The sequence below is a fragment of the Carcharodon carcharias genome, chromosome 9, assembly GCF_017639515.1.
Source record: "Carcharodon carcharias isolate sCarCar2 chromosome 9, sCarCar2.pri, whole genome shotgun sequence".
Classification (NCBI taxonomy): Eukaryota; Metazoa; Chordata; class Chondrichthyes; order Lamniformes; family Lamnidae; genus Carcharodon; species Carcharodon carcharias.
The window spans coordinates 97,944,038-97,962,648 of NC_054475.1; the positions used below are offsets into that span (position 1 = coordinate 97,944,038).

The 18,611-nt window shown below is 43.2% G+C and overlaps 1 protein-coding gene across 3 annotated transcripts in view; it reads right to left on the bottom strand.

The window, feature by feature from the left end:
• si:ch211-153b23.7 (TNFAIP3-interacting protein 3) overlaps positions 1-18,318 on the bottom strand; it is a 47,212-nt gene extending 28,894 nt beyond the window's left edge. Inside the window, exons 1-2 of one of the 3 annotated variants that reach the window (XM_041195986.1) lie at positions 18,303-18,318; positions 17,335-17,563 (exon numbers count right to left, since the gene is read on the bottom strand). In XM_041195986.1, coding sequence (XP_041051920.1) covers positions 17,335-17,465 — 131 coding nt within the window. In that variant the 5' untranslated portion in view covers positions 17,466-17,563; positions 18,303-18,318. Of the gene's footprint in view, positions 1-17,334; positions 17,564-17,776; positions 17,856-18,055; positions 18,072-18,302 lie in introns of those variants that run through there. The other 2 variants (XM_041195984.1, XM_041195985.1) reach the window with 2 other exon arrangements.
• Between the last annotated feature and the right edge of the window lie 293 nt (positions 18,319-18,611).

Genomic DNA, 18,611 nt, shown 5'->3' on the forward strand with positions numbered 1-18,611 from the left:
TCTGTGGCCAGCCATGGGGCTGCAACCAAAGATGATCATATCCTCATACCCAATCTCCCTTTCTCACATCCCACTTCCCTCATCCTACAATCTCTTCTGATTTACAAGCTACATATGATGTTAGCATGCACCTCTTATTTTTCTACCATCCCCACAACTCAACCTTACCCTCTTTTCAAATACTCAGGAACTCCTGAGTCAATCAACATCAAAAACAGATTATCTGGTCATTAATATGTTGCTCTTTCTGGGAGTTTGTTGTGCAGAAATTAACTGATGCAGTTCCTACATTACAACAGTGACTACACTTCAAAAGTACTTCATTGGCCATAAAGCGCTCAAGACATCCAGTGGTCATGAAAGGCACTAAAGAAACACAAGTTGTTTTTTTCCTATTTTTAGCCAGCAGGGGTGGAGGAGCTGGAAGACAGTGATAATAAAGAAACACCAACACTAGCTCTCAGACAGGTGGCCACCAGCTCAGATACTGACATAGTGCATATGCTATAGAGGATATCATGGAGACAAGATTTGCATGTGGTGAGGCACTGGGTATGAGCAGCCTGAAGCCAGGCAGGGGTCAAAGGTAGGGTTGGTATTGGCTCAAGAGAGGATAAGGGGTGAGGTCATGCTGCAGAGGACTCAGATGGCGACTTTGATGTTGGAGGGTTGCACAGAAAAAGGTTGAAGGCTTTTTAAAAATTCAGTTATGGAATGTGGGCTTCGCTTGCTAGGTCAGCATTTATTACCCACCCCTAATTGCCCTTGAGAAGGTGGTGGTGACCTGCCTCCTTGATCCACTACTATATGTACACCCACAGTGCTGCTAGGGAAGGAGTTACAGGATTTTGACCCGGTGACAGTGAAGGAACGGCGATATATTTCCAAGTCAGGATGGTGAGTGACTTGGAGGGGAACTTACAGGTGGTAGCATTCCCATCTATCTGCTGCCCTTGTCCTTCTAGATGGTAGCAGTTATGGTTTTGGAAGGTACTGCCTAAGAAGCCTTGATGAGTTTCTGCAGTGTATCTTGTAGATGGTACACACTGCTGCCACTGTGCATCGGTGGTGGAGGGATTGAATGTTTGTGGATGAGGTGTCAGTCAAGCAGGTTGATTTGTGCTGGATGGTGTCGGGCTTCTTGAGTGTTGTTGGAGCTGTACTCATCCAGGCAAGTGGTGAGTGTTCCATCACACTCCTGACTTGTGCCTTATAGATGGTGGACAGGCTTTGGGGGAGTCAGGAGGTGTGTTACTTGCCACAGGGTTCCTAGCCTCTGAGCTGCTCTTGTAGTCACAGTATTTATATGACTAGCCAGTTCAGTTTCTGGTCAATGGTGACCTCCAGGATGTTGATAATGGGGGATTCAGCGATGGTAATGCCATTGAATGTCAAGAGCGATGGTTAAATTTTCTTTTGTTGGAGATGGTCATTGCTTGGCACTTGTGGGGCATGAATTTTACTTGCCAATTATCAGCCCAAACCTGAATATTGTTCAGGTTTTGCTGCATTTGAACATGGACTGTTTCAGTATCTGAGGAGTTGCGAATGGTGAAAATTGTGCAATCATCAACGAACATCCCCACTTCAGACATTATGATAGAAGGTCATTAATAACGCAGCTGAAGACGGTTGGGCCTAGGACACTACCCTGAGGAACCACTGCAGTGATGTCTTGGAACAGAGATGGTTGAACTCCAACAACAACAACCATCTTCCTTTGTGCTAGGTATGACTCCAACCAGCAGAGAGTTTACACCCTGATTCCCATTAACCCCAGTTTTGCTAGGACTCCTTGATGCCACATTCATTCGAATGCTCCCTTGGTGCCAAGGGCAGTCACTCTCACCTCTCCTCGGGAGTTCAGCTCTTTTGTCCATTTTTCACCCAAGGCTGTAATGAGGTCAGGAGCTGAGTGGCCCCAGTGGAACCCAAACTGAGCATCAATGAGCAGGTAATTGCTAAGGAAGTGCCGCTTGATAGCACTGTTGATGATCCCTTCCTTTGCATCACTGATCATGATCGACAGTAGACTGATGGGGCGGTAATTGGCCAGGTTGGACTTGTCTTGCTTTTTGTGTACAGGACATATCTGAACAATTTTCTACATAACTGGGTAGATGCCAGTGCTGTAGCTGTACGAGAACAGCTTGGCTAGGGGCGCAGCAAGTTCTGGAGCACAAGTCTTCAGTACTATTGCCGGAACATTGTCAGCGCCAAAGCCTTTGCAGTATCCAGTGACTTCAGCCATTTCTTGATATCACATGGAATGAATCGAATTGGCTGAAGACTGGCATCTGTGATGCTGGGCTTGGAGAAAGTGGAATTCTTTCCAATTGAAGTAAAGTTCTTGGTTGACAATGTGGTGTCCACAATATGTGCAGTCAGTAGCATCCTGAACCATTGGGTAGCCTGTTATCCTATTGAAGCTATGTAATTGCTCCACCAGCTTCTCTCTGGCAAGAATGAATGAAATGTATTCATCTGTCTTTGCATACAGAGTCTCAGTGGCTTCCCTTACACAACAATAAGTGTTTAGCTGGGAGGCATTGCAAAAATCAACTGTTCCATCCTGAAAGGAGCAAATGCATGAAAGATCATGGGCACAGTCACTGGTAATGCTTTCCTCACCAGGCTCTGCAACCAGTTGCAGCTGTAGCACATGTCAGTTTTCACTGAGGATATCCTTAGTGAAGCACAGATGTCTGACACTGCTTGATTGAGTTTGAGGTAGGGGAATTGCTCCTTACCTACCCTGGAAGAATATGGTCTCCTGCTGAAAGCACTCCTCCTAATCCCTCTTCCAGCAGCCTATCCTGTTCTGTGTTGCCTCTCCCTATCATGCTGTAGTTCAAGAGATACAAACTTCTGCACCCACTTCTGGAAGTGAGTGGTTTGTGCGGAAACTTTACAGTCAACATAAAATCCTTCAGCACATGCCACATCACTCCCTGTAGACGTCAACAACTTTAACCAGCCCTGGAAACCACCAAATACTTCTACAATCACAGCAACAGCCAGTAAAAGTTAGTCAGCAACTGACTTGAAACTGGTTGACAATCCAATTCAATAGAGCTTGTGGGGGGACTTTCTGCTGTTGAACGCATGTTTGGCTGTGCAAGGTTAAAAGAGGGCATTAGCTGGAATGATGATCTCCAAAACGGCAGTGCTGGCATTAAATCAGCATTACACATTGACTGTTGATCTGCATATTTTCAGTGGACAGTCCCTGTGCATATGCTGATGCCCTCTCCAAAATGGAGCAGTTAGCTCCAGAAGAATGCTTGTGCTCTGCCGGCACAATTTTGGTACAGTTAGGGCGGGACACGAAGCTGAATTTCGTAGCCCTTGTGCTCCAGTGAATTATGATGTTCTTTCTTACTCAATAATATTTCAGAATCCCCAATTGATGTATTTTTATTTCAACTTGGATTTCATCCAATCATGTTGCTATTAACACTTTCAATGTTTATATTATTTCAAAGCTGCATTTCCTTACAAATTCTTTCACACAGTCTTGAAGTATAACATGTACGGGATATGAATAACACACTCAGCTCTGTCCAGACTGAGCCATCAAATCATTTAAGCATGACTTCCCTCAATTAAAGGGGTTAACTTGATTGTTATAGGAACAAGGTGACTGACTGAATGAAAACATCTATTCACTCAGTTAGATTGAGAGCATAATCAGGTTAACATGGTAAGCAGAATAGTGTTTATTTAATAACATACATCTTTAAACTAATAATATTTTAGAAACTCTATCAGCGCATGCATAGGTGGCAGAGACCAAACGTCATAAACAGTCAATGTCTAATAAAGCCAGAGAGTCAGGAGTTAAATAGTTCCATTCTTAGAGTGAGATTATGATTGATCTATGTCCTGCAGCTTTGTGATGCAGATGGTGACTTTACTGCAGCACGGGGAATGCAGCATGTGGTGTAAACGCTAACACGGTTACTTGTAGAAAGAGGCTACATTGTGCAGTGACAGATCGAGCACAGCAATGTGAGGTCCTTTGAGGCCGATATGCTAGGCAACCAGTCTGTGCTATGGTGTTGGATAAAGGTAATTTTCCTTGCATTGTTATTCCTCCTAAAAGAAATTATATATAAAGCTACTCTGCAAGACAGGTATATTTTCTGAAAATGATAAATTTATTTGAATTCTCTGAGGTTCATTTGCAGTTTCACTGACAGGGTGTTAATCTGGTGCAATAGATCACCTGGCTTTGTAGAAGCCATTGATTTCCATCCTATTGAAATCCACTTTACCATCTCGCTACCCAGGCAGTGGAAGTGAAAATTACATCACCCCCCACTCTGCTGCATCCTTATTTATCAGCTTTAAATTGTTTTTCTACCAAATAAATAGTATCCTACTTTCTAAAAGATTTTCAAATGCCTTTTCTATACATAAAGATAAGGGATGGCCCTGCTGACGATAAAACCTTGAATGGGGCTGTAACTTCCGAATTTCCCAGCGTGGGATTGGGGGGATATCCCAAAGGTGCACTGGGGAATCAGCTTCCAATGTTCCCAGGTATGGTTTGCATGGCAATTGCCCAGAAGTGCAAACTTCCCATGGGCAATTGTCCTGTGCTGGGAACCATCTGAAAATGCGATATTAATAGCAAATTTCAGATGGTCACAACTGGGTTACATCAATAGTTACCCAGAAAAAGTTAAAAGGGTTAAAACCACTTATAACTTCTAAGTAACTATTATATAGACCCAGGGGACTTCCCCGCACTCCCCGCGTCACCCTCCCGCACCATGGGACTCCCCCTCTGAGGAGTTCAGGCCCACTATCTTTATTTCCCAGATTTAGTGCCGCATAACCGGATATCAGGAAGATTCTGCAATCTGACATAGCCCTTAAGGAGCTGTGCTTGTAGAATCCACATCTATGTGTATAGCCTCTGATTTTTCATCCATTCATTTAATGCTACAATGCTATAGGAGGGGAAGATTGAAAATTGTTAGGAAAAGACAGAGTTATTCTCAATTCAATGCTGCATCAGCTGTGGCTCAGCCAATAGCACTCTTGCCTACGAGTCAGAAGGTTCCAGGTTCAAGTCCCACATTGAGACACAAGGACAAAAATCTTTGATGACATGCAAGTGGTGTGAGGTAGTGAGGGTGTGCTGCACTGATGAGACGTTAAAGCGAGGCCCATCTGCTCTTAGTTGGACATAAAAGATCCCATGCCACTATTTCAAAGAAGAGCAGGAGATTATCCTTGGTGTCCTGGCAATATTTACCCTTCAATCAATATCACAACAAGTCATCTGGTTATGACATGGGACCTTGCTTTGTGTAAATTGCCTGCTGCATTTCATACGCTGCAACAGTGACTACACTTCAAAAGTATTTAATTGGCTGTAAAGCACTTTGAGACATCTGGTGTTCATGAAAGGGGCTATATTAATGCAAGTGTTTCTTTTCATTCTTTACTGGGAGAAGATTCTGCCTAATTAAATCTACAAAAACAATTTTGTCTTGCCACTTACATATTAGAGCTAAGCAATATATATTCCACCCTGGTACTAGACAAATACTTTCAAAACTTACTCTTGCTCTAAGATTTGTTGTTTGTTTTTAAATTCTAATGGAAATTTACTAAGGTTCATGTTAATTAAATAAAATCAGAATTATTTATTTTGCCTCAGCAATAAATCAAGTAATCTAAAATAAAAGAATCAAGCTTTCCTTTTCTGAAACAATGACCTACTCAGATTGGACAGATTTGTAACAGACTTCAAAGGGTTAAGAGTAGCAAGAAGAAGAGCGAAAAAAATGGGGAAGAGTAGATAATTAACACACTGATAGTACTTAGAAGCTGAAACATTCCTTTGTTTCCCAGCCAGGAACAGAAAGGGATAGAGGGAAGTACCTTGCACTTGCATTCGTGTGTAAGGGAATGTCCAATTATGTTTTTTTAACACAAATGAGGTACATTCTGTAATGAATTAAGATAGTGCTGAATATCGTGACATTAAACATGGAAAGACAGTGTTCAGTGGTTCTGTAATTCCTGTGAACCCTGTGCTTTATGGCATGCCAATGTATCTTTATAGATACACTATTCTTGATTTATTGATGGCAGCAAGTTAGGAAGTGAAATGAGACATAAAAGAACTTGAAACAATCATCTGATCTTAATCATACCAGACTGTAGTATTTTGCAACACCTAAAGTGCTATTCACATTTACACGGTGGGCAGGGGAAACCACTAATTAAAGTATTCGATAAATCTCGTGTGTTTCTCAACTATAATTTCATGACAATAAGCCATATTTCACTGGTAACAATTCCAGCAAAATATTCACTTGTTTTCATTATTTTCTAATCGCCCTCTGCTGTGTGTGGCATTCGCTGCCTCCGGTGCAGTTCAGAAAATGATAAATTGTGAACTCACAAAACATTTAAGTATCACCTATATGTGGTGCACCCAAAAGTTGTTAAAGGGGTATCTTTAAATTTAAGGAAGCTTTAAGCGCTGCCAGTTCATGAAACCATTTTTTTTACAAAAATTAAATGCTATCATATTATCTGCATCAAACATGAGCGTGTCACATCCCATGTTACAACAGCTGCAGCACAAAATACTTTGTTGTGGTTTTTTGCACAGTTATGTTCCTTTAATGTTCAAAAAAACAGAAATAATTTAGTGGTTGACACGATAAGTTTATGCTTTTACATCAACGATCAGCTGATTGCATGCTCCAAATTATACTCGCAAAAAATCTTTCGTAGAATATCAATACTCCTTTAGCTTTATATTATCAGTGACACCTCATTGTCAATTAATAAGTTACCCATGAAAAAAAGAGCAAACTTCCAGTCACCTTTATACTACAGATAGGCATCTCTCGTGCAAACATTAGAACGGAGACTCACTTCAGTACAATGCATATCAAATTCCAGTAAAATTACCCAAATATTCATTTGCACATAGCAAGAAAATATCTTTAGATCTGACATGAAAATAACCATATCAAACTGTTTAATCTAGGTCAGCACTGCATAAGAAAATTTTTAACAATAGTTCCCCCGTAGAAACTGCCATCTAGTTTGTTTAAAAAAAATCCTTCAATTTATATTTTGTTTCCAATTCCATCCTTAATATATTCTTCCCACTTTTCAAGAGATTAAGTAGTGAATCAGCCAACAAATTTAACTAAAGTGCTGTCTGGAACAAACGACAAGTGTTTGCTTCCTTTTGAAGGAAAAATCACTTCGTACATGGTGCAACGCCATGCTTCTCTAGTTACTGAGAATCTTAGCAACACACTGAATGATTACATTAGTCAGATCGTGGTTGGGCTAATTTACCACTTTACCTTTGAAAAAGCAAAATTCTAACTGAAATTCAAATACAAAGCAAGTATTAGCAATTGTGAATATCTACCTTCTGTAAGCAGCATAAGTCAGGCTTCTCGATAGCACTGCTGGGAAATATGTTTTCTAGTTTCTATGTAGAACATTACCTTAAATAATTCTTGAAGACTTAGACAAGGTCTGAAGCAAAATCAGAAACGTGTCTAAAAAAACTACACAAAGTGACCAGAGCAAGTCTCTTTGATGCAGCTCGTGGATGTAATGCTTGTATCAGCAATATCAGTAAAATGGAATATTGACATAGCAATTTACAATTGTGTACATTAAAACAAAAACATAACCAGAATTCATGATAATGAGGGAAAAAAGTTGTGGACAAGATTTTTCGTAATGATATGGATTACTTGTCTGCTAAATGTTATGGTTCAATTCTCTTACAACTTTTTCTAGCTGTTATTTGACCCTTAGTTGCACTGGAATCTTCAAGAATTGTCAACATTCAAAGAAAGTTAATTAAATCTAATTCAAATATCTTTCTCAAGCCTGGTTTAAGTCAAATAAAAAGAATGTAATGCTCAACAAGTGTCTCAGAGAACAACTCAGTACTTATACCAGCCTTTTATCAAAACTATGTTTTGTTGTAATTTATTAAACATCTTATGTCTGCTTATGCTTTCTGCCTCATGCTCGACTTGACTTTATCATCAAAATGTATCATACTTTGTGTCAATTTTTCCCAACAGGAGGCCCTACAGCGTGGAAGGAGATGAACACTAGCATTTCAGGCAAGGGAAAGACAGACTGGAATTTTCCGGCCCTGTTGGGGTCGGGCTTCATGGTGGGCGGGAGGGAGGGGGATATGGTGAGATGGCAAAAATTGGTTTTATGCCATCGTGAAATCAATTTGCGATTGTCCGCTCTACCCATCAATGACGCGCCGCATTTCCCATCACCACACATTGGGAACATAATTTCAATTCGTACTCACCGGAATCATCCCCGCGCGTCAAATTTACCACCCATATTGATGTGACTTCAAACTGGCGTGCTTCATGACTGCTTTTAAAAGGTATGCACCTGGTCGCCTAAACTTCAAGGTGAACTCGGAGGGGAGTGTGCATAACATTGTGCGGCACTTACAAGCAGTGCTTGCGAGCATCGCCTGTAGGACAATAAGGAAGAGGCACTGCGCGTTCGCAGGGGGCACAGGCAAGTCGCTTTTTACTGGCTGGCTTATAGCATGATGCTGGGGCAAGGGCTCCAGTGAGGGTCAGGTCGGAAGGCTGAGAGTGGGTGCAAGGCAGCACAGACTGAAAGAAATACTCAAACGCATGCCGGGGTTGGGAGGTGGTGGTGGTGAAGCAGCCACGCACTTGGAAAAGCTCGTCAAATGTGAGCATTCTTACACAGCTGAGACTGTTCAGCTGCAATGCCATCGACTGCACTCACGTGGCACTCAGATCTCCATGACAACAAGCAGTCAACTATGTCGACCGCAGGGGCTTCCACTCGCTGATGTTCAGCTGGTGTGCGACAACCAAACACATCTTGTAGGTCTGCGCATGATTCCCAGGGAGCATCATTGTATCCTACATGCTTAGCAGGTCTCAGATCCCTGACATCTTCCAGGGTCCAGAGAGGCTGCAGGGTTGACTCCTTGGGGACAAAGCCGCCCACAGAGGACATGGCTAATGACGCCCATTCGACAACCTCAAATTGCAGCACGGCAATGGTAAAATGAGGCTCATGCTGCAACCCAGACTTTAGTGGAGCAAATTATAGGCATTTTGAATATGAGATTCCAGTGCCTCAAAAGGTCTGGAGGAGCACTGCAATACAGTCCACCGAGGATATTGTGTATCATCATCGCTTGCTGCATGCTCCATAACCTGGCACTGCAAACAAGAGAGGACCTGGATGAGGAGGTGGGGGAGCTGCACATATCCTCCGAAGAGGAGGACATTGAAGAGGATGACTGTGAGAGGTCCTCAAAGGTGAGAATGCTGGTGATAACGCCATTGCACTGGCCAGGTGAAGCAGGTGCGCTCGGGAGGCCCTCATAGCAGCAAGATTCATGGAGGATGATGACGACGAGATGCAGTGAGGACAGTCCTGACATCCTCACCTTGCATCTGTGAATGTTTGACTCCCATGTGGCTGAAGGCAGCACACATACCCTCAGTGCTCAGGCTCATGTCGTGGGGACGTAGCGGAGGCCGTATTAGTCACCAGATTCCAGTAGGAATTTTTTTTTATTATTCATTGACAAGATGTGGGCGTCATTGGCTAGGCCAGCACTTATTGCCCATCCCTAATTGCCCTTGAGAAGGCGGTGGAGAGTTGCCTTTTTGAACGGCTGCAGTCCATGTGGCATAAGTACACCAACAGTGCTGTTAGGGAGGGGTTCCAGGGTTTTGATCCAGCGACAGTGAAGGAACAGCGATATATTTCCAAGTCAGGATGGTGAGTGGAGGGGAACTTCGAGGTGGTGGTGTTCCCATGCATCTGCTGTAAGGACACTTCATCGGTCTTCACACAGCCATTGTAAATGTCCGACTCCTGTCTGGCTGAGGGCAGCTCGCTTGTGCTCTGTGATCAGGGTCATATCATGGAAAAGCAGCCGTGAAACTTTAAGCATACCTGATCCTTTGTCTGCCTTCAGCACCTGACCCCTTCAGGAGCACAGCATCACTGGTCACTGAAGCTGAAGAGATGGAGGCCAGCTTCACCTTAAAAAGGTGCTGAGAGCACAGAGAGAGAATGAGGGAACTCTGTGACACCTGCCCACAACATTCTGGCAGCAATGACAAGCACCATCAAGGCGCAGCCATCACTAATGTATCCAGTGAGTGTTAAGTCAGGCCATCACTTTGGTCTGAAGGCTGCACAGAGCACAGGGAAGCAGCCCAGGATTGAGACACCTGCCTTTATCTTGTGCACAAAGGTTTCACATCTGAGTGACAAGAATACTGCTCATCAGAACAAGGAGCCATAGGCAGGGAGATATTCCAGGGAGTTTATCTACAATAATGAACATTAAGTACAAGTGATTAACACCCATGCTACGCAACTTAACCCTCCTAACCCTGCCGCTACGTCTTGGTGCTCCCCTGACATCCACAGTGGAGGTGGAGGCAGCCTGCTGATGGCTATGACCTGTCTATTACCTTGGCAAGCACCATCTGGAGGGCTGAGACCTGGAGGGCCCCAGCCTGCTTTCGGGGGTCCTGCTGTGTGGCAGTGCACCCTCCTCAGCATGTGGAGCTGGAGCTGCTGAGGTCACTGGAAGAGAGGATTCGATGGGCCGGACACTTCCGGCTGATCCTCCTCCCTATACGTGCCCAAGGGCCCCTAGCTGACTCCTTGAGAAGGGGTAACTGGAATGAGATCAAGCTGCCCTGCACCCCTCTCACGTTGACACTGTTGGAGGACAACTATGGTGTCAGCGATGGAGCTCGACCCAAGCAGCAGTGGCGGACCAATGTCCTGGACCCAAGGTATCCATGGCAATCGCCATCCTACCAGCATTGATCTCAGTGTGTTGGAATGCCAATGCTATCTCCTCAGATTGAAGGTGCTCGGGGTCCTCCGTTGTGCCTCACAATCTAAGGGGTGCAGCGGACATCCCTTCCTGATATTCCCGAACTTGCCTTTGCAGTTCCAGCAACTGAGGTATGACCGAGTCCAGAGGCACCTCGTATGACTCAGACTCAGCTGATTTCTGGCCTCCAGCAGTCCTCCACGTGCCGGACACTTGGGAAGTCCCTGCCATCGCCTGCTGTGGATCAGACAATGTGATGTGCTCACCAGAATTTGACCCCAAGGCTACTCTAGAACCAGGTCCCACCGAGGTGTGTGTCTTTGCACTGGTGGAGGGTGGGGGTGAGCATTGTGATGGGTCTTCAATGAGGGTGTTATCAGATTCTTCTTCTGAGATATCTTCGGGACTTAAGTCAATGACCTGGCTTGTGGACCCCCTTGGCTGTTTCCCAGATGTGCCTGCAAAAACAAGGAGAGATAATTAGTGCTTGGCAGGGGACTGCGGAACAGGGGAACTGGCTCACAGCATGGTTGTCTGATGGATGTTGCACTGCTGGACCCTCACTTGATTGAGCATCGCCAGCCTGAACGTCAGTACAGGAACGGACCAGATCGTCACTGGCCAGCTGGATGACTATTTTCAAAGTCTGTGAGGATCTTGATGTTGGGCATTCCTCCACCAGTCTGTGACCTCTCCCTTTTGTTGTATGCCAGCTTGTCCTGCATGAATGTAGATGGATAGAGTGTAAGCAGGACACCTGCCAGACTAATTGAGAAGAAAGAAGCAAAATACTACAGATGTTGGAAATCAGAAAATGCTGGAAAAACCCAGCAGGTCTGACAGCATCTGTGGAGAGAGAAACAGAGTTGACGTTTCGAAGAATGTAGGCTCAAAACATCAACTCTGTTTCTCTCTCCACAGATGCTGTCAGACCTGCTGAGTTTATCAAGCATTTTCTGTTTTTTTTTTCCAGATGAGAAGAATGCCTGGCATGTGTGTGTGGTGAGTGGTACCACGGACAGGATGAGGACACAATCCGCAGGACAGATGAAGGTGTGTGTGAGACGGTGAATGGTAATGTCCCTTGAACTAGCAGTGGATTTGTGATGGGTTTGGGAGTGAGAGAGTTGAGAGTGATTTAAAGAGTGACTTACTCTGCCAGAACGGAGGAGATCATTCATTCTTTTCCGGCACTGTGTGGGTGCCCTCTTTTGCACAGCATTGGTGCTGACCACCACTGTCACTGACTCCCATGCTGGATTGGCGACCTTGGTTGCTGGTTTTCGCCCAGAGTTGGGTAGAGGACTGCATGACGGGCTTCCGAAGTGTCCAGTGGGCACCCGAGGGAGGTGTTTCTAAATTTAGAGGCACATGTTTCATGCAGCCATGACTTTGCAGCAAATTTCAATCCCCTAGAGAGTACGAGCTCTGTGGAGGGGCACCCTTTAAATATGATGCCCAGGTTACTGAAGGCCTGAGATGACTGCAGAGCATTGGAATCAGAGTCTGCTCCACCAATGACCTGGCACGTTTCTTGGGAGTGCATTTTGAATGAGGGGGGACGCATCTGGAATGGGACAATACGGTGCGGAAGGCCACCATTGCAGCCAGTGGGTAAAAAGTCCTTTGTCTCACCTACTGCTGCACTTTGTGAAAATTTGGGATGTTTCCACCCACAGAGTGCCTCCAGCTTAAAGAACACTTTCAGCATTTTTCAAACTTTTAAATTAAAAACCTTATGCCCATACCTGCCAGACTATCAGCATAGAAGGGAGCCCCTCCACAGAGTGGCCTGCAGTCATAGCTGTCATTGGGCAGGCAGGGAGGGCCTCCAAGCTTGTCTGGAGACCTGGCTCCCTGGCCTGTTGCCAAATGCTACTGCCAGGCAACTTGCCTGTTCCTGACACCACTTGGAGGCAGCCTCCAGGAAAATGGCCGGGGGGATGGGGAAGTATTGGCAAACTATCATGCTGGCTGACAGCATGAGTTTATGCGCCAGCCCACTTCCGTTCTGACCCACATATCGGTTTGAAAATTCTGCCCGTTATATAATTTTTCACTCTGTAAGATGGTGCAATAACAATCAGGATCACACGATTGTTCAAAACTATTCCTGCTACTATTTTTGTTCCCACAAAGCATTATTTTTTCAGTAACTGAAATGTATAATGTCTAAAATATGGTTCAAATAAAATGTAAACAAAAAAATATGTATTTTACAATAATTTAATTAAACTTATCCATTGAACTGTATTTTTGTTCAGCAATGCCTTCAGTATGGTTTTTACTTGATGCCATCTACTTCTTCAGCTTGATTTGATATTTTTAAACCGAAGTTATGCCTCTCAGAGCTATAGCTCAAATGTATAACCTGAGTATAAACAGCTTTTCAGAATCTCAGTACTGTTTAGTCAGCTACAACGATGAAATATCTTCTATAATTTCTGTACTGTAGTATCTCATTGAATGTTATTAAATATGCGAATGATTTCAAAAGCTTTGAAGAAAAATTTATGTATTTTTTTTAAAAAGCTGCATATGTTCTGTATGCATATCTGTTTGTATGTATGAGAGAGAGAAACATGATTACAAACCCATTGTGATTATTGTTTAGCATTCTAATGTACAAACCTTTATAAAGTATATTAATCTGAGAGAGGAAAAAGAGTATAACTGGAATCAGAGACAGTGAGAGAACAAAAGATTCAGATTTATTTTACATGCTGATAGTTCAACTTTCAGAAAGAACCAGTTGAATTTTAAAACTAAACAAAACTCCTGAGGCAAACAGTTAGAAAGGGAGGGAAAAGAGAAATAGGTTGAACGTGAGAGGCCATTGGTTTTGCCCCTCCCTATCTCTGCAACTTTCTCTGGCCCGACAACCTTCCAGGATCTGTACGCTCTTTCCTTGATTGCTTCTTGTGCACCCAATTTTCATTGCTCTACCATTGCCAGCTGTGCTTTCCACTGCTTAAGGCCAGAAATTTCCCCCTGTTGCAGGGGGTTGTGTGGGGGCTGGCTCGAATCCGATCAGCGCCCCCGATTGGGGACGCGCTGTCATTTTACGTGGTCAGGCCAATTAAGGTCCAGCCAGCATGACACTCGCCCTGTGCAGGCAGGGGTTGGTGGGGGGGGGGGGGGAATTCCCTGAGAGGTTCCCTGTGCTCTTTTGCACTTGTGCGCGAAAGAGCACAGAGATCTCCCCGAGGCACAAAGGAGATTTGTTTCAGTGCTAAAGTTTTAAATAAAGGTTCTTAACACTTAAAACATGCCCTCTCATGTGACACTATCACATGAGCTGGGACATGTCAAAGAATAATGTATACATTTTTATTAGATTTTAAAACACTTCATGAAACTTCATCCCGCCCGTGGATGAGGTTTTATGAAAAACACAAAGGCCTCCTGGGTTCTTTGCCTGCCCGCCAACCTTAAGGTTGGATGGGCAGCTCATTAAATTGAATTAATTAGGTTTTAAATGGCCTTAATAGGCTTTTGATAGCTCAGCTGCATGCTTGCCGAACTGAAAATCTAAATGATGCACGGTGAAGTCAGGACACCTGCCCGACGTCACCGCACGTCATTTTACGCATCAGACAGCGGGCCCTGCCCCTGTTCGCTGATGGGAAAATTCTTCTCTCAGGATAGTAGCTCTGTTACAGCTATACAAAACCCTGGGTAGAGCACACCTGGAGTACCGTGTTCAGTTCTGGGCACCATTACTTAGGAAGGATATACTGGCCATGGAGCTATGCACCGTAGATTTACTGTAGAATGATGCCTGGAACAGCATTATTAATTTTTGGTCGGGACCCTGGTATTGGGGTCAAATGCGGATTCCAACACTGCACTGTGTCTGTGCAGTTACCTAGCATTTATTTATGTTAGGTTGGTCAATTAGTGGTCAGAGGGTGCATTCACGATCTAATTAAAGACAATGGGTGGGCTTTCAAAGATGGAGGGCCAATAAGAAGCCCTTCAGTGATGGTATATCATCAATCCCATCCTCTGCCGAGATGGGAGCTGCCAATGTTCTTTCTGAAGATCTGGTAAAAAAAATTAAATTAAAAAAGGCCATAACTGCCCAGCTGTGATTGTGAAGGGGCAACTCCTCCACTGGATGGCTAGTGGCCACAGCTGTGGCCCAAGGGCCATGTCCCTAATGGAATGAAAATTCTAGTTGGCATGGGAAAGGGGCTTTAACAGACAGACCAAAACACTGGCCAGTAACGCAAAATGACTTGCCTGCCCACCTCAGTTTTCGCTCCCCCACCCCCCAGCTCCCATCAGCCTCTGAAAATCCTGCTCTGGACTAAATTAAGAGGAGAGACTACATAAAACAGGATTGCATTCCCTGGAATTCAGACGAGGTTATTTCATCAAAACTAAGGGAAGCCAATATTCCAGACAATGAGAAATTATTCCTTCTGGTTGGGGAATCTAGGACGAAGGAGCATAGCCTAAAAATTAGAGCCAAAACTGAGGAGTGATGTAGGAAGCACTTCTACATGCAGAAGTTGGCAGAATTCAGAATTCTCTTTTGCAAATAGCAACTTGATTCCTAATTTTTATTCCTATTGGCTTCATAATGGGCATCCAATTTTTGTGTCATCACTGAAGTTGACAGCTCCATACAATATTTTAATAAAGATGTGAGCCCATTCATTTTAAATGGTTCATTCCCTTGTTATAATAGCAGAGGTGAATGTCATGTGAACAGTAGATTAAAATTTGTTACTTATGTCACAGAGTGTGATTTCAATGCATTGAATTCAAAACATTGGCTAGAGTTTCAACCCATACATCTGAACTGACTGCCAGAGCTCATTTAAGGTATAAAAAAAAAATACATCTTATTTCCATTTCATATCAACCATTACCAAACATCCAAAGGTAGGAGATTCAATGTGTAAATGTTTAAGGTTCAATATGCCTGACTAAGTTGAATAAGCTCAAAAGTGGATTTTGAACAGTTTCCTCAGCAAAAATTATTGGCCCATCCCTGTTTTTATTTTTTGTTGAATTACGAGGCTTAAGGACTGGCGTTGCTATTGTTATCTGACACCTAAGTATTATTTTAATTATAAGAGAGATAAGGATTAATGCTTTCAAAGGGCATATATATTTTTAGCCACGCAAAAATGAACCCATGATACAACTATATCGGTCTTGCATATCTGAGTGTTCATTTGGTTGAAAACAAAGGGTCATGAGGACTCGAAACGTCAACTCTTTTCTTCTCCGCCGATGCTGCCAGACCTGCTGAGTTTTTCCAGGTAATTCTGTTTTTGTTTTAGCCTTTAATATTAGTTCGCTACCCACAAAAGTGTTTTTTTTTTAATTCATCTCTGTAAGGGCACCATGAGAGCTGACAAAGGTGAAAGATGATTTGGAAAATACTTTATGGTTAATTATCAAAGGAGAAAGAGATTTGAAAATCAACAACTTGTTAGTTTTTGTAGGAAACAAATAAACATTAAAATTAGGTCAGAGAATCATGAACATAACAGATTATACATTAACAGTTTTGTAAATAAGTTGATAGAGGCATAAATTACATGCTACCCAAAACTAACTTTGTGACTGGTGTTTGAATCAAGAAATGCTTGAAATACAGGTTTAGGCTTCTTCACGAGCTCTGTGCAATGGCAGCCTATCTCCTCGCTCATGTTTTTAAATAGATCTCCTAATTGCTCTTAATTTACAGGACTATCTTGTGTCTAGGTTCTACTGCCCCTCAAGTTTTATTCAGAGGAATACAATTCTGTCTGTCGAATACCTGAAGTGTTATGAAATTGAGGGGATTCAATGCATATCACATTATTATTCTACAAAAAGAATTAAGAAAATAGCAAAAATAGACGACAAGCAAAATCTTCAGCCATCTCCATGATTGAAATGCCATCATAAAGTAAAATTCCCTACCTAGATGTGCCTCAATAAAAGCACACAATAAAAATTTTCTTAATGAGCTTGCATACAGCATTTCTAAATTGGTTTGGCAGTGACTCACTGAAATGGGATTCTGAAAGTTGGAATACCTGGTTTTAATATTTAATGATGAGGTTTAATCACAATTAAACTCTACACATAACAGCATTAATAATATTTTAAATTTAGAAAACGTTTTACTCTTACCAACTTTTTTTGTCTGCTAAGTGTTTCTTCTCCCTTGCTGGACTCTAGTATCTTCACATATCTCACTCGAATGACAATTTTTCACACTGGAACCTCGACAGCAAACTATTTGACCATAGGAGGCCTCAGAGCTAAACTTAACCCTGTGCTTACTCAAAAATCCAGATCCAGTTAAGGACCTCTGAATCCTGCCTCATTTTCCTCTTTTTTTTTGGGGGGGGGGGGGTGCGGTTGGCTGGTGGCTACAGCTGTAGAGAAAAGGGGAGATGGAAGAAGGTCTGCATTTAAAAAGTTGACAATCAACTCACCCAAAAGTAATTTCAGCTGTTGTGGCGTCTTTTCTTTCTTCCCCCTGGTGAATCTTGGAAGCTTTGTCGAGGATCGGCTGCAGCTCAAGGCTGTGAGCGGAGTGGGGCAGCAAGACAACTTGGCCTTCCATTCTTCAATTACAGTCTAGCCGCAGACTTCAGTCTCCTCTGACGTTCCAGTTATCTACAAAAATCCCAGTCCCCTGTCACCGAATCTTCAACCTACATACTGCAAAAGAGGAAGTGGCTTTGATTCAGTTTCAGGAGGAAATTTACTCAGCATCAGGTGCAATGTTGTACAGACCAGCTGATAACCCGGCGTTAACAACCCTCCTAATTTTATATTAAAACAAACGAAAGTAAACTCGACCATTTGAAAGTAGCCAGGACCCGCGAATTATTCATATTCATTTTATAATTTTGAATCATAAGTAAATCTTACACCAGTTCTTCAGTCAATCACTTTCAGCTCACTCTTTTCCAAAACACTGGGTGTTATCATGTGGATGCAAAACGCCCATCATTTAAAAAAAAACCTTTTCATCACGTGAATGCATACACAGAGGCTACAAAGTTGGGCGGATATGGTCTCTGCGGTTTTAGAAAATGCCCCGGGACTTTCCGAACATAAAGGAAAACGGAAGAAGTTGTCCAATCCGTAGCAGAACTTCAAAATGAGCTGATCGTGGGTTTTGGTTTTGTATTTGATTAATAAACTGACCAGTTTTGCTGCGGGTCACAGCTCTCGCCCTTTCCCCCGTATTGCAGCCCCAGCTCATCTGCACGGCAATTGTGAGCACACGCAATGTTCTTGGCTAACAGCCCACGCTACCGATCTTGTCTTTTTGGTCAGTTCATTGTGTAACGATGACTACTGTGTCCCCTTCACCGCCCGGAAAAAAAGTGTACTTTCCGAGGCATATGTCTATTATTTCAAAGTTGTACTTTCCACTTAAAAGCCAACCTACTGAAGTGATGACTGCAGCTGTGAGTCAGGTCTGGCGTAACAGAGTGAATTCACCCTGTGCGTCCTGTAACATCGAATCTACAGCATAGAAACAGCCACTGGGCCCAACAGCTCAATGCTGCCTTTAATGTGCAGAAGAATATCCTCCCATCCATTAGCATAACTTTCTATTTCTTTCTCTCTCCTGTGCATATCTAGCCTATGTGCACCTTTGCTATTTGTCTTAATGTGGTAATACATTCCACATTCTGACCACTCTGAATAAAGAGCTTTCTCCTGAATTCCCTGTTGAATTTATTAGTGACTAGAC